This window comes from Penicillium angulare, assembly GCF_028827245.1.
Source record: "Penicillium angulare strain IBT 27051 chromosome Unknown utg000005l_segment0_segment0, whole genome shotgun sequence".
Lineage (NCBI taxonomy): Eukaryota > Fungi > Ascomycota > Eurotiomycetes > Eurotiales > Aspergillaceae > Penicillium > Penicillium angulare.
In genome coordinates this window covers 1,341,899-1,365,105 of record NW_026623164.1, presented here as the reverse complement: position 1 = coordinate 1,365,105, position 23,207 = coordinate 1,341,899, and the positions used below count along the sequence as shown (strand labels likewise).

Genomic DNA, 23,207 nt, shown 5'->3' with positions numbered 1-23,207 from the left:
TCAAGTATTATAATCCGGTATGAATATTGATCACAGGAACCAGATACACTTCAATAGTTCTGAGAGTCTTATCAACCTGAATTTTAACGAATGTACAACGTGCCACCTTGTGCATATCTGCATCTCATGCAGTAGTATATCAAACATCTATGGCCAGCTTTAATTACCCCCGCCCAAGGATTGAATGCAACAAGTCATGGAGGGGTCGTAAAAAAGTAAATATTAAGATAAGCTAAACTATATAAACCTTCGTGACAATTTGTATATAATTTGTAATAGGTTCAATCTTGTGATAACAATATGGAGAGTAAAAAGATTCAATAGACTGATCAGCCCGAAGCCAAAAGTGTGGGGACGGATCCAGAGGCGGAAGCGGAGAGAACATCCGGATGCCACTGCACTCCACTCCAATTCGACATGATTGTTATAAATGCGGATCGTGCGCGACATCTTATCTCAGTTTCTGCCTAAGCCTAAGCATCCTCCAGCAAATATCTCTCTTAACTCCAGGGAACTAGCCTTCAAACCCCGTGGCCTTTGAATTTCTCATCTTCAACGTCCCCCTCTATCCCCCAAAATGACTGGCTCAAACGGAACAAACGGGGTCAAAGTGACCAAGCCTACCTTCCCCGCCGAGGCCGCAACCAAGGAATATGCAGCTTCCTTAGATGCTCAAGATCCCCTTCGTGGGCTACGGGACCAGTTCATCATTCCTTCCAAAGCTAATCTTGCCTCTAAGAAGCTGGCCAAGCCAGGTGAGTTATAGTGTCCATGTCGCACTGCAAATCGAAGAAGTATCGCGGTATTTGGATTCTAACAATGATATTCAAGGCCTTTCTAAAGAGTCAAGCATTTATTTCTGCGGTAACTCATTGGGTATTCAGCCTAAGGCAGTCTCCAAGTACATGGAGGCGCAGCTCGATACCTGGTCATCAATCGGCGTCTGTGGTCACTTCACTGATGTCGAAGATTCTCCATTGAAGCCATGGCAATTACTCTCAGAGCAGGCCTCAGAATCCATGTGCAAGCTTGTCGGTGCTTCACCCGAAGAAGTTGCTGCGATGGCAACCCTTACTGTGAATCTGCACCTTCTACTTGCCAGTTTCTATAAGCCGACAGAAAAGCGCCAGAAGATTCTCATGGACTGGAAGGCATTCCCTAGTGACCACGTAAGAGATTAAATCGTTGAATACTTCCAACTACAAACTAATTCCAGACACAGTACGCGATTGAATCACACATTGCCTGGCACGGCCTCGACTCTAAGGAAAACATGGTCCTCATCGGCCCCGACGAAGACACATATGAGATCCCAACCGAAAAGATTCTCTCAGTCATTGACAAGCACGCCGAGGACGCTGCTGTTCTTCTCCTACCTGGTATCCAGTACTACACCGGCCAACTATTTGATATCCCCCGCATCACGGCATATGCCCAATCTCGAGGCCTGATCGTAGGCTGGGATCTGGCGCACGCTTATGGAAACGCTGAAGTCAAGTTGCACGACTGGAACGTCGATTTCGCTGCTTGGTGTACTTACAAATATGGCAATGCTGGACCCGGTGCCATGGGTGGTCTTTTCGTGCATGAGCGCCACGGCAAGGTAGATTATAGCGAGGGCGAGGACTCGCCCAAGTTCCGACACCGTCTCACTGGTTGGTACGGTGGTGATCGGTCTGTGCGCTTCCAGATGGACAACAGTAAGACGCATTCAGAAGACCGACTGTCAACGAACCCCTTTTAACTGTTTTTACTAGAATTCAAGCCTATCCCCGGAGCTAATGGTTACGTTGTTTCCAACCCATCAGTCATTGATCTGACTACTCTGTTAGCTTCGCTATCAGTATTCGACCAGACTTCAATGGCTGAACTGCGCCAAAAGTCAATTAAGCTCACTGCCTATCTTGAGTTCCTACTCCTGAAGGATACTGACGAGAAGACACGTCTGTTTGACATTATCACACCGTCGGATCCCAATGCTCGTGGTGCACAACTGAGCTTGCTACTCAAGCCGGGACTTCTGCATAAGGTGGCTGAGCGACTACAAGATGCAGGCATTATCTGTGATAAGCGTGAACCAGGCGTTGTTCGTGCAGCACCTGTTCCTCTTTACAATACCTTCTCTGAGGTGTATACATTTGTGGAGACATTTAAGGGTGCTTTGTCCGAGCAATAAGCAACATTGTTTGTACAAATGCAAACAATATCCCATAAGACACCAAAAAATAATAACACTTCCATCAAGTGTGCCATTATATATATGCATTTCTCCAATTTTCTTTTCTCCTTGAAGGATCTGAGACATGTAATTATTGAGGAGTAATTGATAGATCAAAGTACCTTTAGACCTGAGCCCCGTGATACTGCGATAATCAGAAGTTACCAATATTATCCCAGGTATCACCCCCACGAAGAAATTCTTGACCTTGTGAGAAGAAATTCGTAGCCAGAATAGAAAAGTCATCATTGGTCAATGACAACTGTTGTGGCGAGACAAGTGAGGCAGTAGGGTATGTTGAATCACTTGGAAAAGCCGTGCTGGTAGCAAAACTTTGGGATTGAAGACCAGGTGACCTGTCTTCTTGTGCTGTCAGACGTGTTGGTGCAGGTAAAGGTGAAGTTTGAGATACTTCTGCTGCCAAAGATGGAGGCCCGTTATACAACGAGTCTCCAAAAAGACGCCGGGCCGAGCCCGCATCACTATTTGATGAATACTCGAGGATCTCCCAAAAACGAGAGAGGTCTATGAGTAAACTTTGGTTTTGGTCGCCCGGATTAGATTGATAGGTAGAAGAAACGGCATCTTCCAGGTGCTGTAGCCTCTGGGCCTGGGAATTCCAACATGGTCTTTTAGTTGACTGGCTTCATAGAGAAAGATAATTGGTAATACGCACCAAGCGGGCCATATGAGGCCATTTTTGGCCAATTTGCTGCACAAACTGGACACATTTTGCAAATCTCTCTCTTTTCTGCTCTCGAATGATTGGGTCCTTGGTAAAACTCAGTTGAAGCTCAATAGTAGCTACAACAGCAGCGCTGTATCCCAGCAGTGGATCTGATACAAAAAATAATTTCTCCTCGAAGTAGTTAATGAAATGGATAATCCAAGTTGTATGGGATGAGATGAGATCAGATGTGTGCTGCAAAAATATTTCCGGGATAGTACTTCGGAAAGTTCGCAGGCTGAGGGAAAGTAATAACGGGTGGTTCAGGAGACAGAGGGTAGTATGATACATGAACTGATTCAAAAACCATGGTCCCCAATATTCTCGATGGGTTTGGAGCTCCTCTAAAGACCTGTCACCTAGATTCGCCGGCTTAAATCGATGAGTTAGTGGCATGCGTGTCTCTAATTCCATCTGCAGTGCGATTATCTTGGAATATTCAGAATCGGGAGACCAAGGCGGGACATTCCCTGGTCTACCACGGAGTCGGACATAGCGTGCTGTTCTTGAGAATACCTCACTCAGCATTATAACATATGCAACTATGCCTTGATCCTGTAGTTCGCTCCTTCGGGCCTCAGGAGTCAAAGATTCCGAAGAAAGAAGGCGAGCTGGTCTGGTTGGACTATTTGGATACGGTAGCGCTCCTCCTTCTGGAAAATCTAAGATTGAGAAGTCACCGCCATGCAATCTTTTCAAGAGACATATGCTCCAGAAGCATCGCCTCCGCTCTTCGCGAGTAATTTGGTTTGTCAAAGAGCGAGGCTCGATTCCAAGGTTTGCGCAATGCGCAAGGTTCATTGCAAGACTGCTGTGAATGCTGGAGCGGTGTGTATTACCATCTAATAGTAAAGAACCAGATGAGTATTGGTCAATCATAGAGGCAAGAGCTTTACTAACTTGTGAAGTCAACCAGACTCAAAAGGCACAAGCATTGCAGCGTTGAAATCTCAACCGGCCCTTCTGAGACTCGTTTCATAACAAGGCCCCGCGCCACTTCCGCATATCCATTCACTAGTCCAGTCGGATCATTGAAGCTATTGTATGAATCAGAGAAACGGAGACTCAGAGCCAGAATACCGTATATAACCTCAATATCACGTTCTTGAATACTGGCGAGGAAACTGTCTCTATGGAATAGAGGCAGCGGCTGTGACTCGCAATATAGTAAGTAAAGCTCTGCTATAGGAATGACCTCTTCCCACGGAGGAAGAATAACGTAAGAGCCTGATCCAGAAGGCGTTGATGTAGAAACCCCGTTTGGAATTGAAGAGTCGGCTCTGGAACTGGCAACACCGCAGATCAGTAAATAGTATCTATAGAGAACATTCACGAAAGGTAGGTGTAGGTATATACCCCAGGTGGTCAAGTACGGCCCCTAATTTACCTTCTAGGCTCAACAGTCGATCTTCCTGAGAGTTGTCAGATTGATAATATAGTCATTTTCATATCATCTGAGGAACATTACCTACCAGATTTTGCGAGGAAGAAGCAGGTGGTACGCTCAACCTTTGGGGATCATCACTGGACAGGTGTCGGCGTCTCTCCTCAGCATAAACGCATTGCTGGCGTAGTCTAGCACATAGAGAGCATACAGGCTGCTCTCCGGGGCATTTTGCTTTTTTGCGCCTAAGATGCATATCAGCATGGTCCCAGGATTATGGGCAAAAATCATGTCTCACCTACAGGGCTCGCAGGCTTGCCGAACCCGTTTAGCGGGGCGCTCCGTATATGCTGAGTCCATCTAATATTCTGGCCTCGGAGCGATATGAGGATTATCTCGGGTCTGTATCAAGGTGCACAATGGATAACACGCAGGTGATGCCCTTGTCACAAGCCTGGCACGTTCTGTGGTGAGACCCCAGATGCAATGAATACACCGTTGATTTCTTAGCACGATAAAGCTATGCGACTTGGCATGAAAATCAATAAAGTAATATGCCAAAAAGCACCGAGAAGAAACGGCTTCGCCCTGCCCTTCATTTAATCTGAACCAATAATGCATTGTGGATAAGATTGGTTGACAGGCACACTGTTGCCCTCTTGAAACATGACTAAGCTACACTATGGATCCGGCCGGAGAAGGGGCGGAAGGCGGATTGGACAAGAGCTTCCACCATTTGCCGATAATATTGAATATGGAGTATGTACCCCAAAGTCGATCGCAAGTATACATTGAGAGCAGACAAATCTGATAATCGTATCCTGGTTTGGCTCAAGATCATACCAGTCGAGAGGTTTAAAGAAGGTGATGTCAAATCAGTCGCACAAATTTAGCTAGAACGGTCAAAATTTTGGCATGACTGGTTCTACTACTGTGAATTTCATGTTTGTAGAAAGAAAATCAATTTCATTGGCACTTGAATTGGTGGTATTTACAGCCCCAAACAGTGTGCCTGCGAGTCCACCGGAACCATCACCGGAGTAGAAGTACACCAATATCGAGTCAACCAAGCCCTGCACCTTTAACCATCCCTCTAAGCGTGGATGGTATCGTCTAATTTCGTGAAGATGACTTAGATCCAAGTCTTGTGGCCCTGTTGAAAAGGTTAGATTGCGATTGCGGACGTGGACGTGGGATTGTCAATTTGTAGGAATATCGCGTGGGTTGGGCAACGGATTCAGAACTTACGAAGACCATACGGCACATAGCGTAGGTGGTAGCTATCATTAAGTCAGCTTTCTGTTGTAGATAGTAGTTACAGCCAAGATCAAGATTCACTCACCAGCACCCAGACCGTAAACGGAGATGAGGTAGGGGTACATGACGTAGCCACTACGGGGGGTCTGTATAAGGCAGATCAGTGTTAGATAGGTGCGAATATGGGGTTGTGAGAGTCACGGAGTCGAATTGAGCTGACCTTCCACCATTGACGCTTTCCGTCGTGGTTCTGGAACAGACGCTGGTAGTGAGGGACACGGTTCTCGCGGAACACGAAGCTATAACGTAACAGTCAAAGTTAGCCATTATAATTGATTATTCATGAGTCATTTGTGCAGTGGGAAGTATGTCGAGCAATTGGCTGGGGGCCCCGAGGAACTGCGAAGCGAAAATCGGGCGCACTCGGCCACGAGGCCGTGAAGGGATTCGGGTGGGAATTGAGGTCGGGGAGTTCAAGAATCAACGTTGACATACCCGGCCAGGCGAGGCGCAGTGCGGAACATTTTAGCGGTTGTAAGGGAGTGGAGGATTTGAGGGATGGGACAAAAGGGAATGGGGTGATGTTCACGACGTTTGGGATCGAGCTTCAATGATCATGTGACCCTCCTCTTTCTTCCGCCTTTTTGCCAATCAAACTCATCTGCTTATAAAGGATTTGGATGACTAAGGATCGTTGATTCGCGCTCGAAAAAGGAAGGCTCCGCTAGCCCTCACGACGAAAGCTGTGTCGTCGCGAAGTCTTTCTTTTCTTCTATTTGTACGATTTCCAGCATGGTCCAGCATTGGGTGCCATTTGATACCTTGCACCCATGCGACCGGCTCTGACTCGATTATTGAAGAGGCCATCCGCGCTCTCGATTATCGACACCATCGCCGCTTTGCCAATCGGAATTGAGCAGCTGGATTGCCGATACACGCGCCTTCGATGTTATTCACAATGCCCCAAAAAGTTACCTTTGACCGATGACAGTGATTGCGATTCGTCTAAGTCGCACCAAACGAGACCTCTGTGGCAATCCAAACACAAGAAGAAACCACATAGCTTTTCTGTTTACGACATCGAACCTTCTCACGACCATCACTCCCCCGAACCCTCTCTAATTGCAAACCGATTGGCTTTATCCAACGCAGCAGATGGTTCGATCAAACAACTTCTACTAGATCCAGAAAGGCTGGAATTTGAATCGGACATTGGCCACACGAATAACTTGGGAACACGATTAGTGGACCTTCCGGAACACAGGGATAATTTCGAACTTTGGGAGGAACTCCTTAGGTTTCGACAACGTCATTACGGCGAAAATGGCACCCAAGTCATCTGGGAGGGCATGACAAATCGAGTCGGCGGAGTGCAATTGCCCCTCACAGGAGAACGTGCAGACTTCTTTTGGCAAAGCTTCATTGACCTGGGCTTGAAACGAGAGATCTTCCTGGAACATATCTTGAACTACGCCATAACGATCCGTCAAGAAAACAATGATCAATGCTGGCCACTACTCTATGAGCATGTTGTAGGAGGTCTATTGGAACGAGGCATGGATAAAAAGGCCATTGAATGGCACGGGAAACTCCAAGCCTCGGGGATAGCTAGCCCCGAAAATCTCGCACAGGTTTTACCGTACATAATTTCACCACCCATACTCGCGCATAACAACGATATGATTCTTTTGGCTGGCGTTCGTCCCACCCCGCGGGCGAAGTTAGCCCCTCTACGACTTAAGACCTTGAAGGAGCTATGTCGAGCCACAGATCACCAGGTTTATGGCCTAGTTGTGGAAAAGCTACTTGAGCAAGGTCATGGAGAACATGCATTGGCAATGCACGAATGGCTAGTTGCTCGCGAAGATCATCCAAGCTCATTAAAAGAACTCGACTCTCTGTTGCAGTACACAAGGGACTACGGGCTACGAAGGGAATATGATAACCTCCGGCAATATTCTCAAAGTCGATTCTCATCGCCATTCCGTGCCGAGGATATGTTACATGAGATACTCGAGGGAAAAGAGTCTGACCAGCAAAACACAAAGATCAACTTCTCAGGCAAGCGTCAATACAAAGATGATATCGCAGCGAGACTATTTGCGACCCGTGCTTTGAATCTCGATATGGTGATTGGCGGGCTAAGAATTCTTGGTGTCTCAAAGATCGGCCCACGCACCTTGCGTGAAATGGCCGTGAGAGTTCAAGATAGTCAGGAAATGCTTTCCAATCTCAAAACCCTCCGCAAGTCTGGCATATCACTCGCAGACAGCGTTTTCACCCGTCTAGTGCCAAAACTAGCAGCACAGAACCGCGAGTTCCTTCTTTCCGACTTATTACAAAGTGATCAGCACCCAGACGTATTGGAAGATGCAAAGCTGCAAGAGTCTCTACTGGTGTCATACTACATGGCTCGCGATTGGCGCCAATACAATGTCTCATTAGCTATTCTAGCCGAACATTACCCGGATATCCCTAACTTGTTCGACATACACTTCCGCAAACATCTGGCCGCCGGAGAGCTTAATGCAGCCTCCAAAGTGGTGGACGAGCTCACCTTACATGGCAAGACTTTGAGTGAAGACAGCGTGGATTTCATGGCCGAGAAGCTTTTACCCAATCGTCGCATGCACCATAAACCACAGCAAACCCCCGGACAATACGAACGCGATGCCCTGATGTTCGTATTCAAAGTCTTGAAACGCGTTGTTCCCACCGGATGCTATGTTAGCGCCGCTTTCTGGGAGGAACTTTTGAAGCGTTGGGGAATGGGAAACTACTGGAATGAACTGCGTGAATGCTCGCTCTGGCTCGCCCGCCAGTATATCCAACGACCAGAAGAAACCGAGAAGCTACGAGGGATCTTTCCATCGCAACGTATATCTCCTGTCAGATCCGATAGTCGGATGCTTACTCTTATTTTCAGTGGCAAGATGCAACAGGCCATCGTCTCCTGGGGGTTTATGTTTCGTGTGACCCGTGAGACTGAGAAGAAAAATGCCGTTCATCACCCAAAAACCGGCGAGAAGCTCATACCCTGGACTCGGGGTCTGCTGCTTCTTCGTGAACTCGAGCAAGCTGGCCTTGCTCTTCACACTGGTCCCATCCGATCTATAACTCGTGTTCGCTTAAATCTGCTGTTTGGATCATATTCCCATTCCGCCGTGCGCTTTAACCGCATGTTGCGACGAGTCAATCCCTACAGTCTCAACCGCGTCATGGCGGATATAAACAGCGCTTGGGGTGAGACCCTATTTGAAGGTCGGGAATATTTGCGTTCTGAAGAGTTAGTGAATCCTTCACGCTCGGCGAGGTCTTGGAGAAACTCAGTCAAGGTTGTCCTATCACGCAGACGGGCTCGGTGAGCAGGCGTGGATTGGTTGCTTAGACACCTGTATCAAATCAAATGTACATGTATATAATAGATGATTTATAATATAACCCAAACTCAATACATAGCCTGTATGTTCAGTCTTGGAAGTTCTAGGGGTGTGATCGCCACTCTGCAACAGATCTATGTAAATTGATCCCTCGCGTCTAATACGCTTGGACTTAGCCCCGAAGGCCATGTCATCTTCCGTCGTCAGTACTTTTCACATTGTTTCGCCCACACCAACACGAGATCTTATAACGAATAAAAGGTTGAGCCAAACAGCCAAGACTTAGATGAACAAAGTGCCGTGGCTGTGGCAGATCCACGATCTAAGAATAGTTGAGACGGCAACGCGGCCTGGACCCGCTTAGTATGGATCGGCGGCCAGGCCTAAACATTCCGTGACAACGATTCCCCAGGTTTATTATTCTTCTTTTCCTCATTATCGAATTCTTTCATTCTCCCATTCCCCTGCCGGATTTGATATACATTCAAAATGCGATCCTTCTACTCTTTAGCGTTGCTACCGCTACTAGTCGCCGCTAACTCGCTGACTGCCCGCTCCTCCTCCACCGCCTGTAACAACTCTCCCGACCTTTGCAATAAGACATACGGCGAGATCACACATTTGGGCGCCCATGACAGTCCATTCCTGCGCGATTCCAGTACCGATGATTCCTTGTTTGGTGACCAGTATGTTTCTGTGAAAAGCGACCATAGCTTGAAGACAAAAAAGGATTCTAACGCCCCCCTCCGTATAGATACTATGATACCACCACTCAACTCGACGCTGGTGTCCGTTTAGTGACTGCCCAAGTACACAAAAGCGACTCAGAATGGCACTTATGTCACACAGACTGCGACTATCTTGATGCAGGGTTATTGAAGGATTGGCTTAAGAAAGTCAAGAGCTGGCTCGACGACAACGCCAACGAAGGTGCGCCGCATCACTCATTCTCGGTGTATTATCCTTCAGGCTCGATTAACAATATTCTTCTTATATTTAGTTGTCACAATCCTACTCGTCAATTCGAACGCAACTGCCGCCGACCTCGGTGCTATTTATGAAGATGCCAATATCACCGACTACGCTTACAAGCCCACCTCCCTGACTGAAGCACCAACCGCATGGCCCACACTCCAGGACATGATAAGCAACGGCACCAGGCTGGTAAACTTTGTCGCATCCCTTACCACAAGCTCCGACTACCCTTATCTGATGTCAGAGTGGGATTTCATCTGGGAAAACAACTACGATGTAAAAGAAGCCTCGAACTTCACCTGTACACCAAACCGTCCCTCCACCTACGAGAACGACCTCTCCTCAGCGCTGTCATCCAACTTCCTCCCTTTCATGAACCACTTCCTTTACACTTCGCTTGAGCTTGGAGTCACTGATATCGAGTACCCGAATGCCAGTTATGTCGCCACGACAAATGCTGCGTCTGGGGGTACCGGAAATCTAGGAGATACAGCGACGAAGTGCAAGAGTGATTATAATGGTCGCCAGCCTACATTTATCCTGGTTGATTACTTCAACCGTGGCCCTGCGCTTGATACCATCGACAGCTTGAACAATGTTACCGACCCCGTTGGGCGGACCGCTGTCTCGACTTCTGTGCCTGATGATAGTTCTACTACAAACGGTGTTCTCACTAGTCTTGTGAACTTGGCTTCTACCGCTCGATCTGGAACAACCCCCAGTATGGGAAACTGGATCTGGGTCGGCGGTGACTGGGGTAGTATTCTTGGAGGCGGTATCTCGCTCTAGGAATCTGCTCTAATCCGTGACCCCTTTTGAAGTCACAGGTTTTTTTCTTCTTCATCATCTTCTTCTTCTTCTTCTTCTTCTTCTTCTTCTTCTTCTTCTTCTTCTTCTTCTTCTTCTTCTTCTTCTTCTTCTTCTTCTTCTTCTTCTTCTTCTTCTTCTTCTTCTTCTTCTTCTTCTTCTTCTTGTTATTTTATTGCGTCTATATACTGTGCAGCGTTCTCTTTGCAAACATTTCTTGGGGGAATATTCGATTTTTCATTTCACAACCGCAAGGAACTTGGATCTCATTCTCTGGCCTGGTACATAGATCGTGAGATATTCGGCACGTTTTTGGGTCATGGTATATGGGATATGGTGCGAATCACTCGCGACCATACAAACGGAAAAGGCGTTATTGGTTAATTTTTGACTGAAATGATTGGAACGAACTCGAAGCCCTGTATGGCCTATAAAGATACACTTATGCAGCGCCATCTACCTGTATTAGATAGAGGAATTCACACATTATCCAGTAAAGTCATACTCTTTCCAGTCAGAGAATTGGGACATGATCTTTGGAACCTTATGATCTTGCTTTCTTCTAGTAATACTCTAGATCATGTAAAATCTACCTATCAATATCTCGAATCTCACTCCTTGCCCAACAACTCCCGCACCTTGTTCACCTTATCCTCGGAAGACTGCACCTTATCCGTCCTACATCCAATGAGACCATTCATCAGTAATATGTCTTATCAGCTCGCATGTTCAAAGAGCACCAATAGCGAACTTGAAGGCACCAGCCAAGAAACCAAGTCAGAAAGAAGCAAATACATACCTCGATCCAACACGGATATCAGTTTGAATCCGCACAACGCCTTGCTGATGAAGTAGAGTATGCGCCTGTCCAATAACCTCATGTACTCGGTCCCAAGGACCCTCTATAATTGAATGAATCGTTAGATAAAACCTCAGCGAATCTCTCAACAAACTCCAATCCCTAGTCGAGACAAGAACAGGAAAGACTCAAAAACCAAATAATACTCCCCGGGTTAAGAGATACACACCGAGAGTAGTCCCCGCTGAATGCATCACATATTTCACGCCCGATTGCTCAATCAACCGCTGGACGTCAGCGATTTGGGCCGAGACCGACGCCGACGCGGTCCCGATCTAAGGTGAAGCAGTCAGAAGCTGGTAAAAGCAATTAAGAAATTGGTAGGGACGAACGGGGATCAGGCAGAAATCTGCAAGGCAATGAGCGGGTGTTGGGAGGGATTTGTAGTCCATTTTGAGGGGGATATTGGATGAGTTGGGTTACGATTGGAGGTGTATTAATTAGGTGGGGTTGCGGAGGTTATTTTCTTCCCCGTGGTTGTCGGAACTAAGGTTGCGCTCCACCTAGTATTGAAATTGGAAAATGCTCGACTTGATTTGGAGATAAAGATTATGACGGTGCGGCTGTTTAATTTTTATACTTGCTTATTTCAAGTTTACACTTAAGCCTGTCAAGAGATTGACTTGGTCGGATTGATGTTTGCTGTTCAATTCAAATGTTGTGGTCCATTTGCGTTATAGTGCGTACTACATATTATAGTAGGGGTTAGAGAGTACATACATAGATCTCTAAAAGTTCGCAGTGCCGGTGAACATGTGCGCAAGGGGTAAATATGTGCCCTCGGAAAATGGATAGTCTTAAAATTGAAAAAGGGTTGATCCCATAGAAAGCAATTATTAATGTTTGACTAAAAATTATTAAGGACGAGCCAATCTGAGATGGCCACATGAAAATAATACCAAAAACCAAAGAACCGCAAAAACCAAAGAACCGCCCTTCGTTAGTGAGACCGTACATTGCATCAATCATTTGGATTCCGAGAGAGCCTGAACAGCTGTACCATTTAACAGCCACCCGGGAGTAGAATATGTATAATTCAGCCACTTATAGGCGAATTATAGGCTAGGGCGAGCACCCGCTGTATAGTGCAGCACAGATCCGAAGAGTCAACGAGAAGACTTGCTGAACGAATGAATTATGAGAGTCGAAAATGGGGATTATCGGGCGTAATTGGGGTGTTTGGACGTTGGAGTGCGCATTCGCTAGGGTCTTGACTTGTGTTGAATCCAGAATACCAGCCACCATCAATCAGCTCGACTTCGAGCTTCCGCCAATAGTTCGATTTGCCTCCAGCACCCGTCTTTAGGTCAAGATCACCTAGACGAATCTCAACGGGGGCTTTCTCATCGTGTGGAATCTGGTAATTATGGCATGGTAAGAGACAAGGAATATGTGGTGGGATATGCTTTCAAATAATTCACGTACCTTTATAAACATTGTACAGTCCCGTAAAGTCATGTCAAGGGAGGCCTTTTGAGATAGTGAAGGCGGTCCGAGGAGACCTACTTGGCTCCATGAGGTCTGTTGGGCCCGTAGCCTGGGAAGAACCGGATTGTGAAGTAGAATGCGTGCTAATCTGGCTTTATCCCCACAACCCTTGATAAAAGTTGTAGCACGCAAAACATCTTCGAAGCACTGAGATACGAGGTCCAAGGGGCAGAATGACCTTTGCTCCTTCAAGCCAATTGATCGTGCGTCGTGGTTTTTCATTTCTCTGAGTGCACATGTCCTGCATCGATGTGCCGTAGGAGGTGCAGAGGGAGACTGCGTAAGCCATTTTGGCTTAAGTTCAGCCAACGTGGTGCCAGGTTCATCGAACGTCGTCATGTCCGTGATCAGTAAACCAAACGGCTCATCTAGACACAGATATCCACCAACTCGCTTTTTTGGTCGTTGGCCACTGGTTTCAGCGACACGAAGCTGCTCATTACAATGCTGAATGAGCCCATGAGGGAGAAGGATAAGAGTTTGATCCACCAATTCATCTGATTTAAATAACGGGCGCACAATCGTATTAAAATTGCGATAAATTTCTTTGTACGATATATCGGCGGCAGTTTCTTTCCGTAGGCGGAGTAGTTTCCCTCGAAGCCGCAGAGGCACGGTGCTATGCTCGTCAAGTACAATTGAAGAAACCGATCTTTTGGGATCTCGTACGACAAGTGAGGATTTCGGCGGGTTTGCAACGAAGCGGTAGATCACGTTGGCGCCGCCCTCTGCAAGATAGACGAGCTGAACTCCTTGGGGGAGCTCCAAAATATTAGGGTTGGTCATTCGAAATCAATGATGCAGTGGGTCCTGCAGGAGAAAAGGACACGGGGGAGAACCACAAGAGAGAAAAAAGGCATACACACGGCCGATTTGAAAAAGGCGGAGAGAAACTTGTGCACGCGGCTGTGGGGTGATAGATCGGAAAATATCCCCTTGAGTCGAACTGGGGGGATCGCGTGCAGGGATTAGTTCCCTATGTGGGGGTCTATCAGCATCAGTGGCGTTGCCTCTAGGGTCGATCGTATTTGTCGAAGCGCGATAGTCCAGGCGTCAAAAAGCATCTCCAGAAGGTGCAAGTGCCACCGAACAGAAAGTTAGACCCAATGAGAATCGAGCTCCATATATCCTGTTTCTTGTACTCCCATTTGGCCCGATAGATCAGATGGAGAAAGATGGAGAAAGAATGAAGTTGAACGAAGCACCAGTTGATTCGGAACTCGGATTGATTTGTGGTTGATTGTGAGCAACTGCGGGTTTCAGTTTCGGGTTTAGCGCACGTTGTCTCTCTGCCTTGCCGTGATTCACACGTCAAACATTGAGTAAGTGCAAAGGTATACTTATCTTTTCAGGTTCTTGTATAGAAATAATTAATATATTGCACTTTGGTTTTTTACAGCAAGTTCTGTCTTCTGAATTTCAAGATATGAAACAGAAGGCATAATTGAACATACTTGGGGATAAATTCAAGAAGCAAGAAGTATAAGCCAAGAGTAATTAATCGATTAAAAAATTTCGTATATAGCTGACCAAATATTGAAATATCAGGTCATAGAGAATGTAAAATATTCAAATAATTAAGTTATACACAACAACATGCCATTCGAAAATCGGAAAACACCATTCTCATATAAGCAGCCTTCCAAAGAACTGGACGTTCCTAAAACGTAGATCCAATTCGCCACAAGTACAATACTCACTCTCTTTCTCTAAAATTCAGGTCCTGGCAAATGTGCAGCCTCATGATCTGAGCCCGATGAGAGTTTCGCGTCTTGACCGTCGCCATTGTCAAATGCAGACTCGGAATGAGAAGCAGAAGATTCATACCCTGGAAGCTCGTCCGGATATTGTCTCTTCTCAAAGGGATCAGGTTGGAAGAAAGGATCAACAGATTCCTTATGCGAGTCTGATGAAAATTCTGCGTTTTGACCATCACCATTGCTCAAGTCAAACCCCGAGCCAGAAGTAGAGGATTCATATCCAGGAATCTCATCCCTTGCATTCATAAGCTCTTTCACGACTCCCATGGGATCAGAAGAAGAGGAGGGTACTGCAGATTGCCTCTTAATAGAAGAATAGAATGGTGGTGGGTTTTTAGATGGAGTTGGTGATGGAGTTGCCGATGGTGCTGGGGTAGAAGAGCCAGCCGCTGAAGAAGAACCGCCGGCGAGACCCTCAAGTTCACTCTCGAGCTCACTGAGGATGCCCAGTTGCTTTTTGACCAAATTAGGAGAGGGGGCTTTAGTTGGCTCAGCATCTGGAGCTTTGACCGGAATTGCGTCTGACGTTTCCACTCTTTTGATAAAAGGATCAAAGGAAGTAGGGGTAGCAGAAGGCGTAGGAGTGGCCGAGGCAGCACCTGAAGAGCTGGGCGCCAGCTCAGGTAAGACTTCACCCAGTAAGTCATCAAGCATGCCGAGACCCTTCTTGGTGATACGAGGGCTAGGCGTGCCGGTAGGCTGAGTCGTGGAAGAACTAGATGACTCTCCGAGCAGTTCCTCTACAAGGCTTCCGGCATTGAAATCTCTTTCATTGAGGCCAGGAGATTCCATCACTGTTGGTCCTTTGCCATTGTTCCCCTGATCATCGGGGGTAGTCGAAGCCTTGACACTAGCTCGTCTGGCTTCTTTTTCTAGACGCTTTCCAAGTAGACTTCCCCCTTCGATGGGACCAAGGCCACTACCCAGGTCACTGAGGCCTGACTGGGCAACCACAGGGCTGCTCCAGAAAGCTAAGCTCGAGGCTAAAAGAATGTGTTTGAAATGCATGATCGTGAACAAAGAATGAATGGCGTTGACACAGTATTAAATGAGCGAAAACTGTGGCAAAAGACAGTCGAAAGGAATGTGGGGGGAATAGATGTGTAGGATAATGGGCATGAACACATACTCATCAACGGAATCTGCTGTTTATAAGTATTTCACGACATGCTACATTTTGCGTAACATCTTCAAGAGTAAGCAATAGAGCATTAACAATGATCTACATAGACTAGAACTAGTCGGGATTGATAAAATTCGCTCTCGTGCAGGCGGTTGCACGAATTCCCAATAGTTCTTGCTTTAAGGAACCACAGACTGAGCTTGATCCTCATATGCCTTGTTGATTTGCCTTGGGGTTTATACGCTAGTCCCCGGTAAAGTGGGATGAGCACAGTGTGCTAGGATGATTCAAATCATTGCATATGAGTAACGAGTTATCTGTATTTCCCGGGGATGGAGGGTAATACAAATGTTTATCCCTTCCCAATGGGTATAGGGACATAAATAAAGTATATCTGTGTCTATCATGTAGCAAAAAATGGTTCATTGTCTTACTGCTTTACGCTGACATTCTATCACAGCACTCCAAACACCCACGAGCTCTATCTAGACTCAAAGACGAACATCGGGCCGTTGCTGAAACAGCGCGACGATAGGGGAAAACAGCACTGGTCCCTTGAAATCTAGACCCCCCTGTATCTGTGCATCAGCATTGGCTTCAAGCTCATCCCACGAAGTCCATTGCCACGCCTCGCATTTCTCCGGCTCCAAGATCTGTATTTGTCAGAAGTCAGGCGCGCGTTGCAAAAAAGGGGATTGGAAGGGAAAAGACAAAGAAAAATGAATGGAAAAATGAATGAAAAAAGCAACATGTGACGCACCTGCGGCTGAGCGACAGGGTCGCTGACGACGCCTTTGAGGAAGATAGTGATGTAATGTTTTCCTTCGGACTCCATGACATCGTTCGTAGCAGTCATGAATTCCAAATTGATCACATCCAGACCAGTTTCCTCGAGAAGTTCTCGCGCGGCGCAAGTCTCAAAAGACTCGCCAAATTCAAGATGGCCGCCTGGGAGGGCCCACGTCCCTGAAAACGAAGGACTTCCGTTAGACGCGTTCAAGTTCATCTTATCCAACCAATGCAAGATGTCTTGACTCACCAGCTCCATGGCTTCCCTTTCTTTTTCCCAGGACAAATTTGCCCTCGGGGTTTGTGACGAAGACTGCGACTCCAACTCTTGGATTCATGATTGAGATCAACGAGGTTTGCTTCTTTTTCTTTTCGAAAAGAAGAAAGAAAAATGATCTGAGCTTGAGCTGTAAGGGGCAAGCCGCAAGCCCCACTGGTGCACTGGTGGGGAAGGTAAGAGGGTAAGCGGGGTTGAAGCGACCCGATCCCTATCTTTTTAACGAGAGCTGAATGCTTGATCAATGATGAAAATAAATCAAAAGAAAACATTGACATCTGCGAGGATTTATATCCATTGAGAAATCTGCCTTCATGTCGCTCAAAGGCTTAGTTGGTGAGCAATAATAGTGCTGTTTGGCTAATCTTTCCTGTGCCCACTGGGCGGCAATTTGGAGGGGGCTCCGGCAAGGCGCATTCAGGCTTCTGTCCCAGGCGGCAACTTGAATAGGGGAGTCGGGATCTTGCATAAGGCGTTTCTAACTTCAATTTGGGACTGAGAGGTCATCATTTCATTGTGTGACGTATTCTCTCAAAGCTTTGGGCTATGCGTATACCTTTCAGGGTTATCTATAGTACTGCTGCGCTTAGTGTAGATGAACTGTGCCAACCAAAGATCATTCCCAGCCAATAAATTCCCGCCACTACCACTTGACGCTCATACTAGTGGTGAGATAATCCACAAGAATTAAGACTTTTATTTTCTCACGCCATCAACCTCGGTTAACCCATCATATAACCGCTTCAAATATTTGTTCCAACATAGTTAGTTACTGCCGGTGTTGGATGAGTCATGCATTTTTCTTTGGCGACACCAACATTCGAACTTTGAAACATCATTATACAAAATATTATGAATTCCAAGACACCACCTCACTCAAAATTAAAACATGGCGACTAAATTCGCTGTCAAATCACTCGATCACCTGGTACTGACCGTGCGCTCCATCCCAGAGACAGTGGCCTTTTACACCACCCACTTGGGCATGCGACACGAGGTGTTTGCATCACCTGCCAGCCCAACCATTCAAAGGTATAAACAATATAATATCCTCTTATATATCACACGATTGAACAAACAACTAAAACATTGGGCTTAGACATGCTCTTATCTTTGGGAGCCAGAAAATCAACCTTCACCAATCAGGAAAAGAATTCGAGCCCAAGGCACAAAACGTCATGCCCGGGAGTGGAGATCTGTGTTTCTTGACAGATGAAAATGTGGAGAAAGTCTTGCAAGCATTTCAGCAAGCGAAAATAGAGGTAATATTGCTATTCTTGACTTCGATTGGCGCCAACACATGCTGATTATCTGTAGGTCCTTGAGGGTGCCAAGGTTGTAGACAGAACCGGGGCAGCCGGAAAGATCAGGAGTGTCTACGTGAGAGACCCTGATGGGAATCTTATTGAGTATGTGTTAAGCAGAGTATCTGCATCATTATGGATCCATTTTACAATGCTCCGTCGCTAACTTTTACGACAGAGTATCCAACTATGCTTAATCACTGGTTCAATTCTTCAATTCCATATGCTTTGATAAGTAGCAAATCACTTCAAAGACTTCAAAGAACTCTTTCTCATATTACAGTACTTGAATTTCAAGCATCATGATGATGTATCTTTTATCTAGGCAGCCAGTGCCCATGCCAAGAATCCAATTGCCCCCGAGAACGCAATGTTCTGGTGAAGAACAGAGGCAGCGGCAGAGCTAGTAGCTGCAGAAGACGCAGTAGAGGAAGTAGTTGACTAAATAATAGTCAATGTTATACTCTATCTCCAATGTACTTAATGTAATGGTTGAAAACTTACCGTGGCAGTGTTTGTAGCAGCAGTTGCCGCAGTGTTCGTCGCGGTACTGGTTGAACCGATAGTAGACGCGCATGAACTAGCAGAAGAGGAGGAGCTAGGGGTTGCAGAATCGCTGCAATTTGTTGCAGCTGATTTAACATCTGATCCGTAGTATTTCCAGATATCACACGTATACGCGCATTTCAAACAAGTGCTAAGATCGGAGGAGAAATTTGAACTAGTACAGTAGTCACCCTCTGCAGACATCTCGATGATCTCACCTATTGGTACCATGTATAATTAGTGGGGAATCGATTGTCATTTTAGGCGGTTTTAAACATACCGCACGCCTCGTGGCAGTTGTAAAGAGAGGAGCCCTTCTCGATAGTCTCGCGCTTCATAAGCACATCAAGCTGGCTGGCTAGTGCCGAAGATGCTAGCGCAGCGATGCAGATTGACAAGGACAGGCGAACCATTTTAAAAACAGAAAGCTCAATGGAGAACTGTTATGAGATAATGAGGAAAAGAATAATTTTATAGCATGTTTGCAATTGCTAAGTGGAAGACTAGGTTTTATAAGAGTAGTCGCAAAGTGCAATCGCTCGGAGCTTCCCGCGAAACGTGGCGTTGTTACATCTGACTTCGCCTGCGAGACAAAGAATTCCGGCCAGCCACCAAATCTACATATTGTGCCTAGATACTGGGTGGCTTACATCCTAGTCTTTGGAACACCATGGACGCCAATCTTGCCTTCGCCCCACATGGAAGACCTCGGAATAGTACCGTGTGTGTTAGTCTACTCTTCCACCACTATAATGCAACGAAAAATAAATTAAACAAACTACTAGCTTCAACTCGAATCTGCTCATGCCATTTCCCCACAATTGCCGTTCATTTTTTTGCAACTAGTCTTGGAAAAAATGGATAGCAAGAGACTTCGCTACCGGCTACTTGAGTCAATTGGTAGCTCGGAAATCCTCATGTCAAGCCCGAAATGGAAAGGTTCTCCGTGAGATTCTCGGGGGTATATTATCCTCCGATGAGAGAGACTTCTCAGTGGCTCTTCTTAAGTATTTCTCCGTCAGAAAATAATAAGAATTGGAACATAGCGTGGAAAAGAGGGGCTACTAGCGCCAATCATGGACCACATTCAATCTTATCAATCTAATCTCCTCCCATCGGCAAATGTACTTCCGGGTAGCATCATGCTATGGGTCAACATTAGTCTTACTAGTCTCCACTAAAAACGACTAAAATATGTCGCTAAGAAAACGCCAGAATCCTGGGCATCGTAAATTAGCTCGGTTTACTATAGATTCGAGCCAATGGTTACTTGTAACCACCCTCCATCCCTCATGTATCTTCTACACCATTCTATAATCATACGCACCATGTGCTGTTCATTTCCTCGTTTGAGTCAAGCTAGTGTCCGTCACATGCGCGCTACTATTAGTCTACAGTAACCATGTAGTATCCGGAATCTCCGTTGGCTTGCCGTTCAGCCATGGAAAAAGATATGTGGATCGATTCCACTCTTCCTGCTGCAGAGGGTTCGGTTCATCTAACCGACTTGGATTGTCACTTTCGGACTTAGTACTACCCCTCCTCAGAGCTTGAGACAAAATGAGACCTAAATATTTAAGTATCATTGCCGACCATCTCTCGTAAAGTCAGAGCTTTTCTTTTTTTATCATTCCCAAAAATTTGGATAGGTCTTGGCCCCTAATATCCTAAAAAAAGATCCCCCAGCCATCATGCACGGATATACCGCTCTCCTGGCTTTTGCCAGTCTTTACTTTACTCCTAGCATGGCTGCTGATGAAGCTACTGATATGGGCCCAGCAGCCTTCTTGTGGCCTCCAGATCGGACATGGTCGAAAACAACTGACAATACCGCTCCCTGTGGGTCAAACGCTGGTGTTGAGAACCGAACAGAATTTCCATTGAGTATGTCTTCATCTTTAAAACGATAAGCTATATACGTCTAACTTACAACAATAGCCAATGGTGAGGTTTCTTTGGTCCTACAGGATGAGTCTTACAATGTCAATTTGGCTATCTCTTATCACGACGGTATGTTTCCATGTTTCCTGCAGCTTAAAATCTGGCATGAGTAACTTAATATCTAACACATATTCCATTAGATCCTACCTCCAACAGTGATTTCGTTACCGATGTAGAAGGAAGCAACTTTCCCGATCTCTACCCAGGTCATGAATGCTACTCAGTTCCAAACCCCCCATCCAACATAACTTCCGGTTCCAACGCAACGCTACAATTGCGTTACCAATCCACGTTTGATACCGACACAAACCAAACATACTACGCCTGCGCAGATATCACCTACGTTCCACTTGCAAGCTTTACAACTAATGTTCTCTGTTTCAACGTATCGGTTACTGATACCGCATCCACTACAACAGCTACTAGTAGCAGTTCATCTAAGGCATCTGGCTTATCTGGAGGCCAGATTGCGGGTATTGTTGTAGGATCTGTGGCGGGTGTTGCGCTGATTGCAGGTGGACTATTCATTTTGTGGGGTCGACACCAGCGTAAAGTTCAGCGGGATAAGGTGGTGGCGGTTAGAATGGGCGATTGGGGAAACAAGGCTCAGAAGACGGTGTCAAATGAGGATCAAGCTGTTTGAAATTTGCATTAAGCAACTGATGTTATATCATATTGGAGGGAACTTTGCATTATGGCAATTGTGACGATGTAGTAAAACTTTCTCGTTATTTGATCTATGATTAATTTATGAAATAAATATGATTTGAGACATGATCATAGGACTGAAATTTGTTAAAGCCAAAAATATGATGATAACATTCATTCAATAAGATGTTTTGTCAGAGGTGAATAACACCCGAGTGTTCAAGGTGATGATGCAACCGGTTCGTTTCCTCAGGCATACATACTCAACCTGGTTTAGTCTACTTGCCAGGATCAAGAACTCGCCAGTCAGGTGCTTTGGATTTCTCTTCCATGGTGAGGCTCATAATATATAAAGTTTCAATAATGAAGAAATGATCAAACATTTTTATCTCTTTCTCTAAGAACCTTTTCAACCTCAACTTTTTATTCTGTTGCCGTTTCTTGGTCAACTCAACCACCTTTGCCAAGAGCATTAAAATTCTTTCTGATTCTACTAACAACCAAATTTCATGACACATATCATAATAAATGATGCAAGGAAGACCCATTATACTCTAAAAATCGCACCACTTACCCAATCAAATTTTCTCTATAAGTTCCCAGCAGAAAAGTCTTATATGGCGGTGGGTACATACTCGCACGGTTCCATCTATGACGACATGTTCTCCATATAAAAACGGAAAATGAGAGAAAAACAGGGATGAAATGGTAGGGCCGATGCCCTAGCTCCTGCACAGGAAGAAGTATTTAAGATCGTCCAGAGATACGAAGAGAGTAGTCTTTTCATATTCTCCAATGCCTTGAGAATCGCCTTCGAAACAGATATTAGCAGGCTACCGGGTATGAAGATAAAATTCTTCACTACCCAGAAAATCTCTAATGCTCCATCAAACGCCAATAATTGACTAATGGCGATCGATCGCAGCCATGAAGAAAGAAAACCTTTAACATTATGACAGGAACGATCTCGTTAGGGACGAGTAGTATAGCATCGATCCCAGGATAATGTTTCCGGCATCATACCCTTCCCGCCGCCACACCCTGGCTCCCCCCACTAGCGGGTGGGCTCCGACTGGTTCAGGTACGGATCCCCTGTTTCTTTTGAATTATACCCACACACTGTGCCTAAGCTTCGGTGATGATGACCACGATTTCCCTTACTGCAAAGTAAACCTTGAGGAAAATTGGACATACCTTATGTTTCAAGACGGGTCTCTGATTGATTGTTGGCATTTTATTTTGGATTTTTGAACAACCTTCTCATTTCTTTATGACCCATTGCTAATTGACATTGCTTAATTAGATTCTGTGCCTTCGACCCACGACCTGGCTATGACTTCGATCCGAAGTACCTTTCTCGATTGATCGCACCGTAGAACAAGTCAAATCGGTCGTTCGATTCCTTTCACTCGATCGCTTGCTTGACCAATGCGTTTATCGTTCATCGCGATTGCCATTAGCTTAGCAGGCCAAAAGTAGCATATAGCTAGTTTGACCCATGTCGCGCAATGAAACCACAGTTTTCAAAGAAGATACATTTTATTCTTGCATCGTAATCATCTATACTATGGCGTAGAAAAGGTTTGAAATTCTCCTATGTATGTTCTTCGTCTGGTACAGGACCGAAGCAAATGTATCATTCCAAGGTTCCAAGGTTCAATGTTGTGCCCACACCAGCATCAATCATCTATACTTCACCAAGTCCATATCCTGACCTTTCAGTG

At 45.8% G+C, this 23,207-nt stretch overlaps 12 protein-coding genes across 12 annotated transcripts; 5 read left to right on the top strand and 7 right to left on the bottom strand.

The window, feature by feature from the left end:
* Window positions 1–577: 577 nt before the first annotated feature.
* Window positions 578–2,176, top strand: N7478_007901 (kynureninase; the record flags this gene model as incomplete). The annotated part of the gene is made up of 4 exons (XM_056924115.1): window positions 578–755; window positions 832–1,169; window positions 1,223–1,700; window positions 1,758–2,176. The coding sequence occupies 4 exons, from the start codon at window positions 578–580 to the stop codon at window positions 2,174–2,176; spliced, it is 1,413 nt and encodes a 470-aa protein (XP_056776841.1).
* A 196-nt stretch (window positions 2,177–2,372) lies between these two features.
* Window positions 2,373–3,824, bottom strand: N7478_007900 (fungal specific transcription factor domain-containing protein; the record flags this gene model as incomplete). The annotated part of the gene is made up of 2 exons (XM_056924114.1): window positions 2,373–2,828; window positions 2,895–3,824. 2 exons carry the CDS (start codon window positions 3,822–3,824, stop codon window positions 2,373–2,375), a joined length of 1,386 nt encoding a protein of 461 aa, XP_056776840.1.
* Window positions 3,825–5,461: 1,637 nt separating this feature from the next.
* On the bottom strand, window positions 5,462–6,110 carry N7478_007899 (cytochrome c oxidase subunit 7; the record flags this gene model as incomplete). Its single annotated transcript, XM_056924113.1, has 5 exons — window positions 5,462–5,482; window positions 5,578–5,609; window positions 5,672–5,732; window positions 5,807–5,885; window positions 6,082–6,110. The coding sequence occupies 5 exons, from the start codon at window positions 6,108–6,110 to the stop codon at window positions 5,462–5,464; spliced, it is 222 nt and encodes a 73-aa protein (XP_056776839.1).
* A 306-nt stretch (window positions 6,111–6,416) lies between these two features.
* Window positions 6,417–8,951, top strand: N7478_007898 (uncharacterized protein; the record flags this gene model as incomplete). Its single annotated transcript, XM_056924112.1, has 1 exon — window positions 6,417–8,951. The coding sequence occupies one exon, from the start codon at window positions 6,417–6,419 to the stop codon at window positions 8,949–8,951; it is 2,535 nt and encodes an 844-aa protein (XP_056776838.1).
* A 504-nt stretch (window positions 8,952–9,455) lies between these two features.
* On the top strand, window positions 9,456–10,730 carry N7478_007897 (uncharacterized protein; the record flags this gene model as incomplete). The annotated part of the gene is made up of 3 exons (XM_056924111.1): window positions 9,456–9,652; window positions 9,721–9,896; window positions 9,967–10,730. 3 exons carry the CDS (start codon window positions 9,456–9,458, stop codon window positions 10,728–10,730), a joined length of 1,137 nt encoding a protein of 378 aa, XP_056776837.1.
* A 32-nt stretch (window positions 10,731–10,762) lies between these two features.
* On the bottom strand, window positions 10,763–11,999 carry N7478_007896 (thiamine-binding protein; the record flags this gene model as incomplete). Its single annotated transcript, XM_056924110.1, has 6 exons — window positions 10,763–10,911; window positions 11,160–11,176; window positions 11,364–11,426; window positions 11,548–11,650; window positions 11,777–11,882; window positions 11,940–11,999. 6 exons carry the CDS (start codon window positions 11,997–11,999, stop codon window positions 10,763–10,765), a joined length of 498 nt encoding a protein of 165 aa, XP_056776836.1.
* Window positions 12,000–12,742: 743 nt separating this feature from the next.
* N7478_007895 (inositol-pentakisphosphate 2-kinase) lies at window positions 12,743–13,881 on the bottom strand (the record flags this gene model as incomplete). The annotated part of the gene is made up of 2 exons (XM_056924109.1): window positions 12,743–12,964; window positions 13,033–13,881. 2 exons carry the CDS (start codon window positions 13,879–13,881, stop codon window positions 12,743–12,745), a joined length of 1,071 nt encoding a protein of 356 aa, XP_056776835.1.
* Window positions 13,882–14,804: 923 nt separating this feature from the next.
* N7478_007894 (uncharacterized protein) lies at window positions 14,805–15,863 on the bottom strand (the record flags this gene model as incomplete). Its single annotated transcript, XM_056924108.1, has 1 exon — window positions 14,805–15,863. The coding sequence occupies one exon, from the start codon at window positions 15,861–15,863 to the stop codon at window positions 14,805–14,807; it is 1,059 nt and encodes a 352-aa protein (XP_056776834.1).
* A 606-nt stretch (window positions 15,864–16,469) lies between these two features.
* Window positions 16,470–17,105, bottom strand: N7478_007893 (nucleotide triphosphate diphosphatase NUDT15; the record flags this gene model as incomplete). Its single annotated transcript, XM_056924107.1, has 3 exons — window positions 16,470–16,631; window positions 16,739–16,944; window positions 17,018–17,105. The coding sequence occupies 3 exons, from the start codon at window positions 17,103–17,105 to the stop codon at window positions 16,470–16,472; spliced, it is 456 nt and encodes a 151-aa protein (XP_056776833.1).
* An 828-nt stretch (window positions 17,106–17,933) lies between these two features.
* N7478_007892 (VOC family protein) lies at window positions 17,934–18,545 on the top strand (the record flags this gene model as incomplete). The annotated part of the gene is made up of 4 exons (XM_056924106.1): window positions 17,934–18,076; window positions 18,144–18,306; window positions 18,362–18,453; window positions 18,527–18,545. 4 exons carry the CDS (start codon window positions 17,934–17,936, stop codon window positions 18,543–18,545), a joined length of 417 nt encoding a protein of 138 aa, XP_056776832.1.
* Window positions 18,546–18,669: 124 nt separating this feature from the next.
* On the bottom strand, window positions 18,670–19,307 carry N7478_007891 (uncharacterized protein; the record flags this gene model as incomplete). The annotated part of the gene is made up of 3 exons (XM_056924105.1): window positions 18,670–18,789; window positions 18,853–19,112; window positions 19,175–19,307. 3 exons carry the CDS (start codon window positions 19,305–19,307, stop codon window positions 18,670–18,672), a joined length of 513 nt encoding a protein of 170 aa, XP_056776831.1.
* A 1,278-nt stretch (window positions 19,308–20,585) lies between these two features.
* Window positions 20,586–21,478, top strand: N7478_007890 (copper acquisition factor BIM1-like domain-containing protein; the record flags this gene model as incomplete). Its single annotated transcript, XM_056924104.1, has 3 exons — window positions 20,586–20,778; window positions 20,833–20,904; window positions 20,976–21,478. 3 exons carry the CDS (start codon window positions 20,586–20,588, stop codon window positions 21,476–21,478), a joined length of 768 nt encoding a protein of 255 aa, XP_056776830.1.
* Window positions 21,479–23,207: the final 1,729 nt, after the last annotated feature.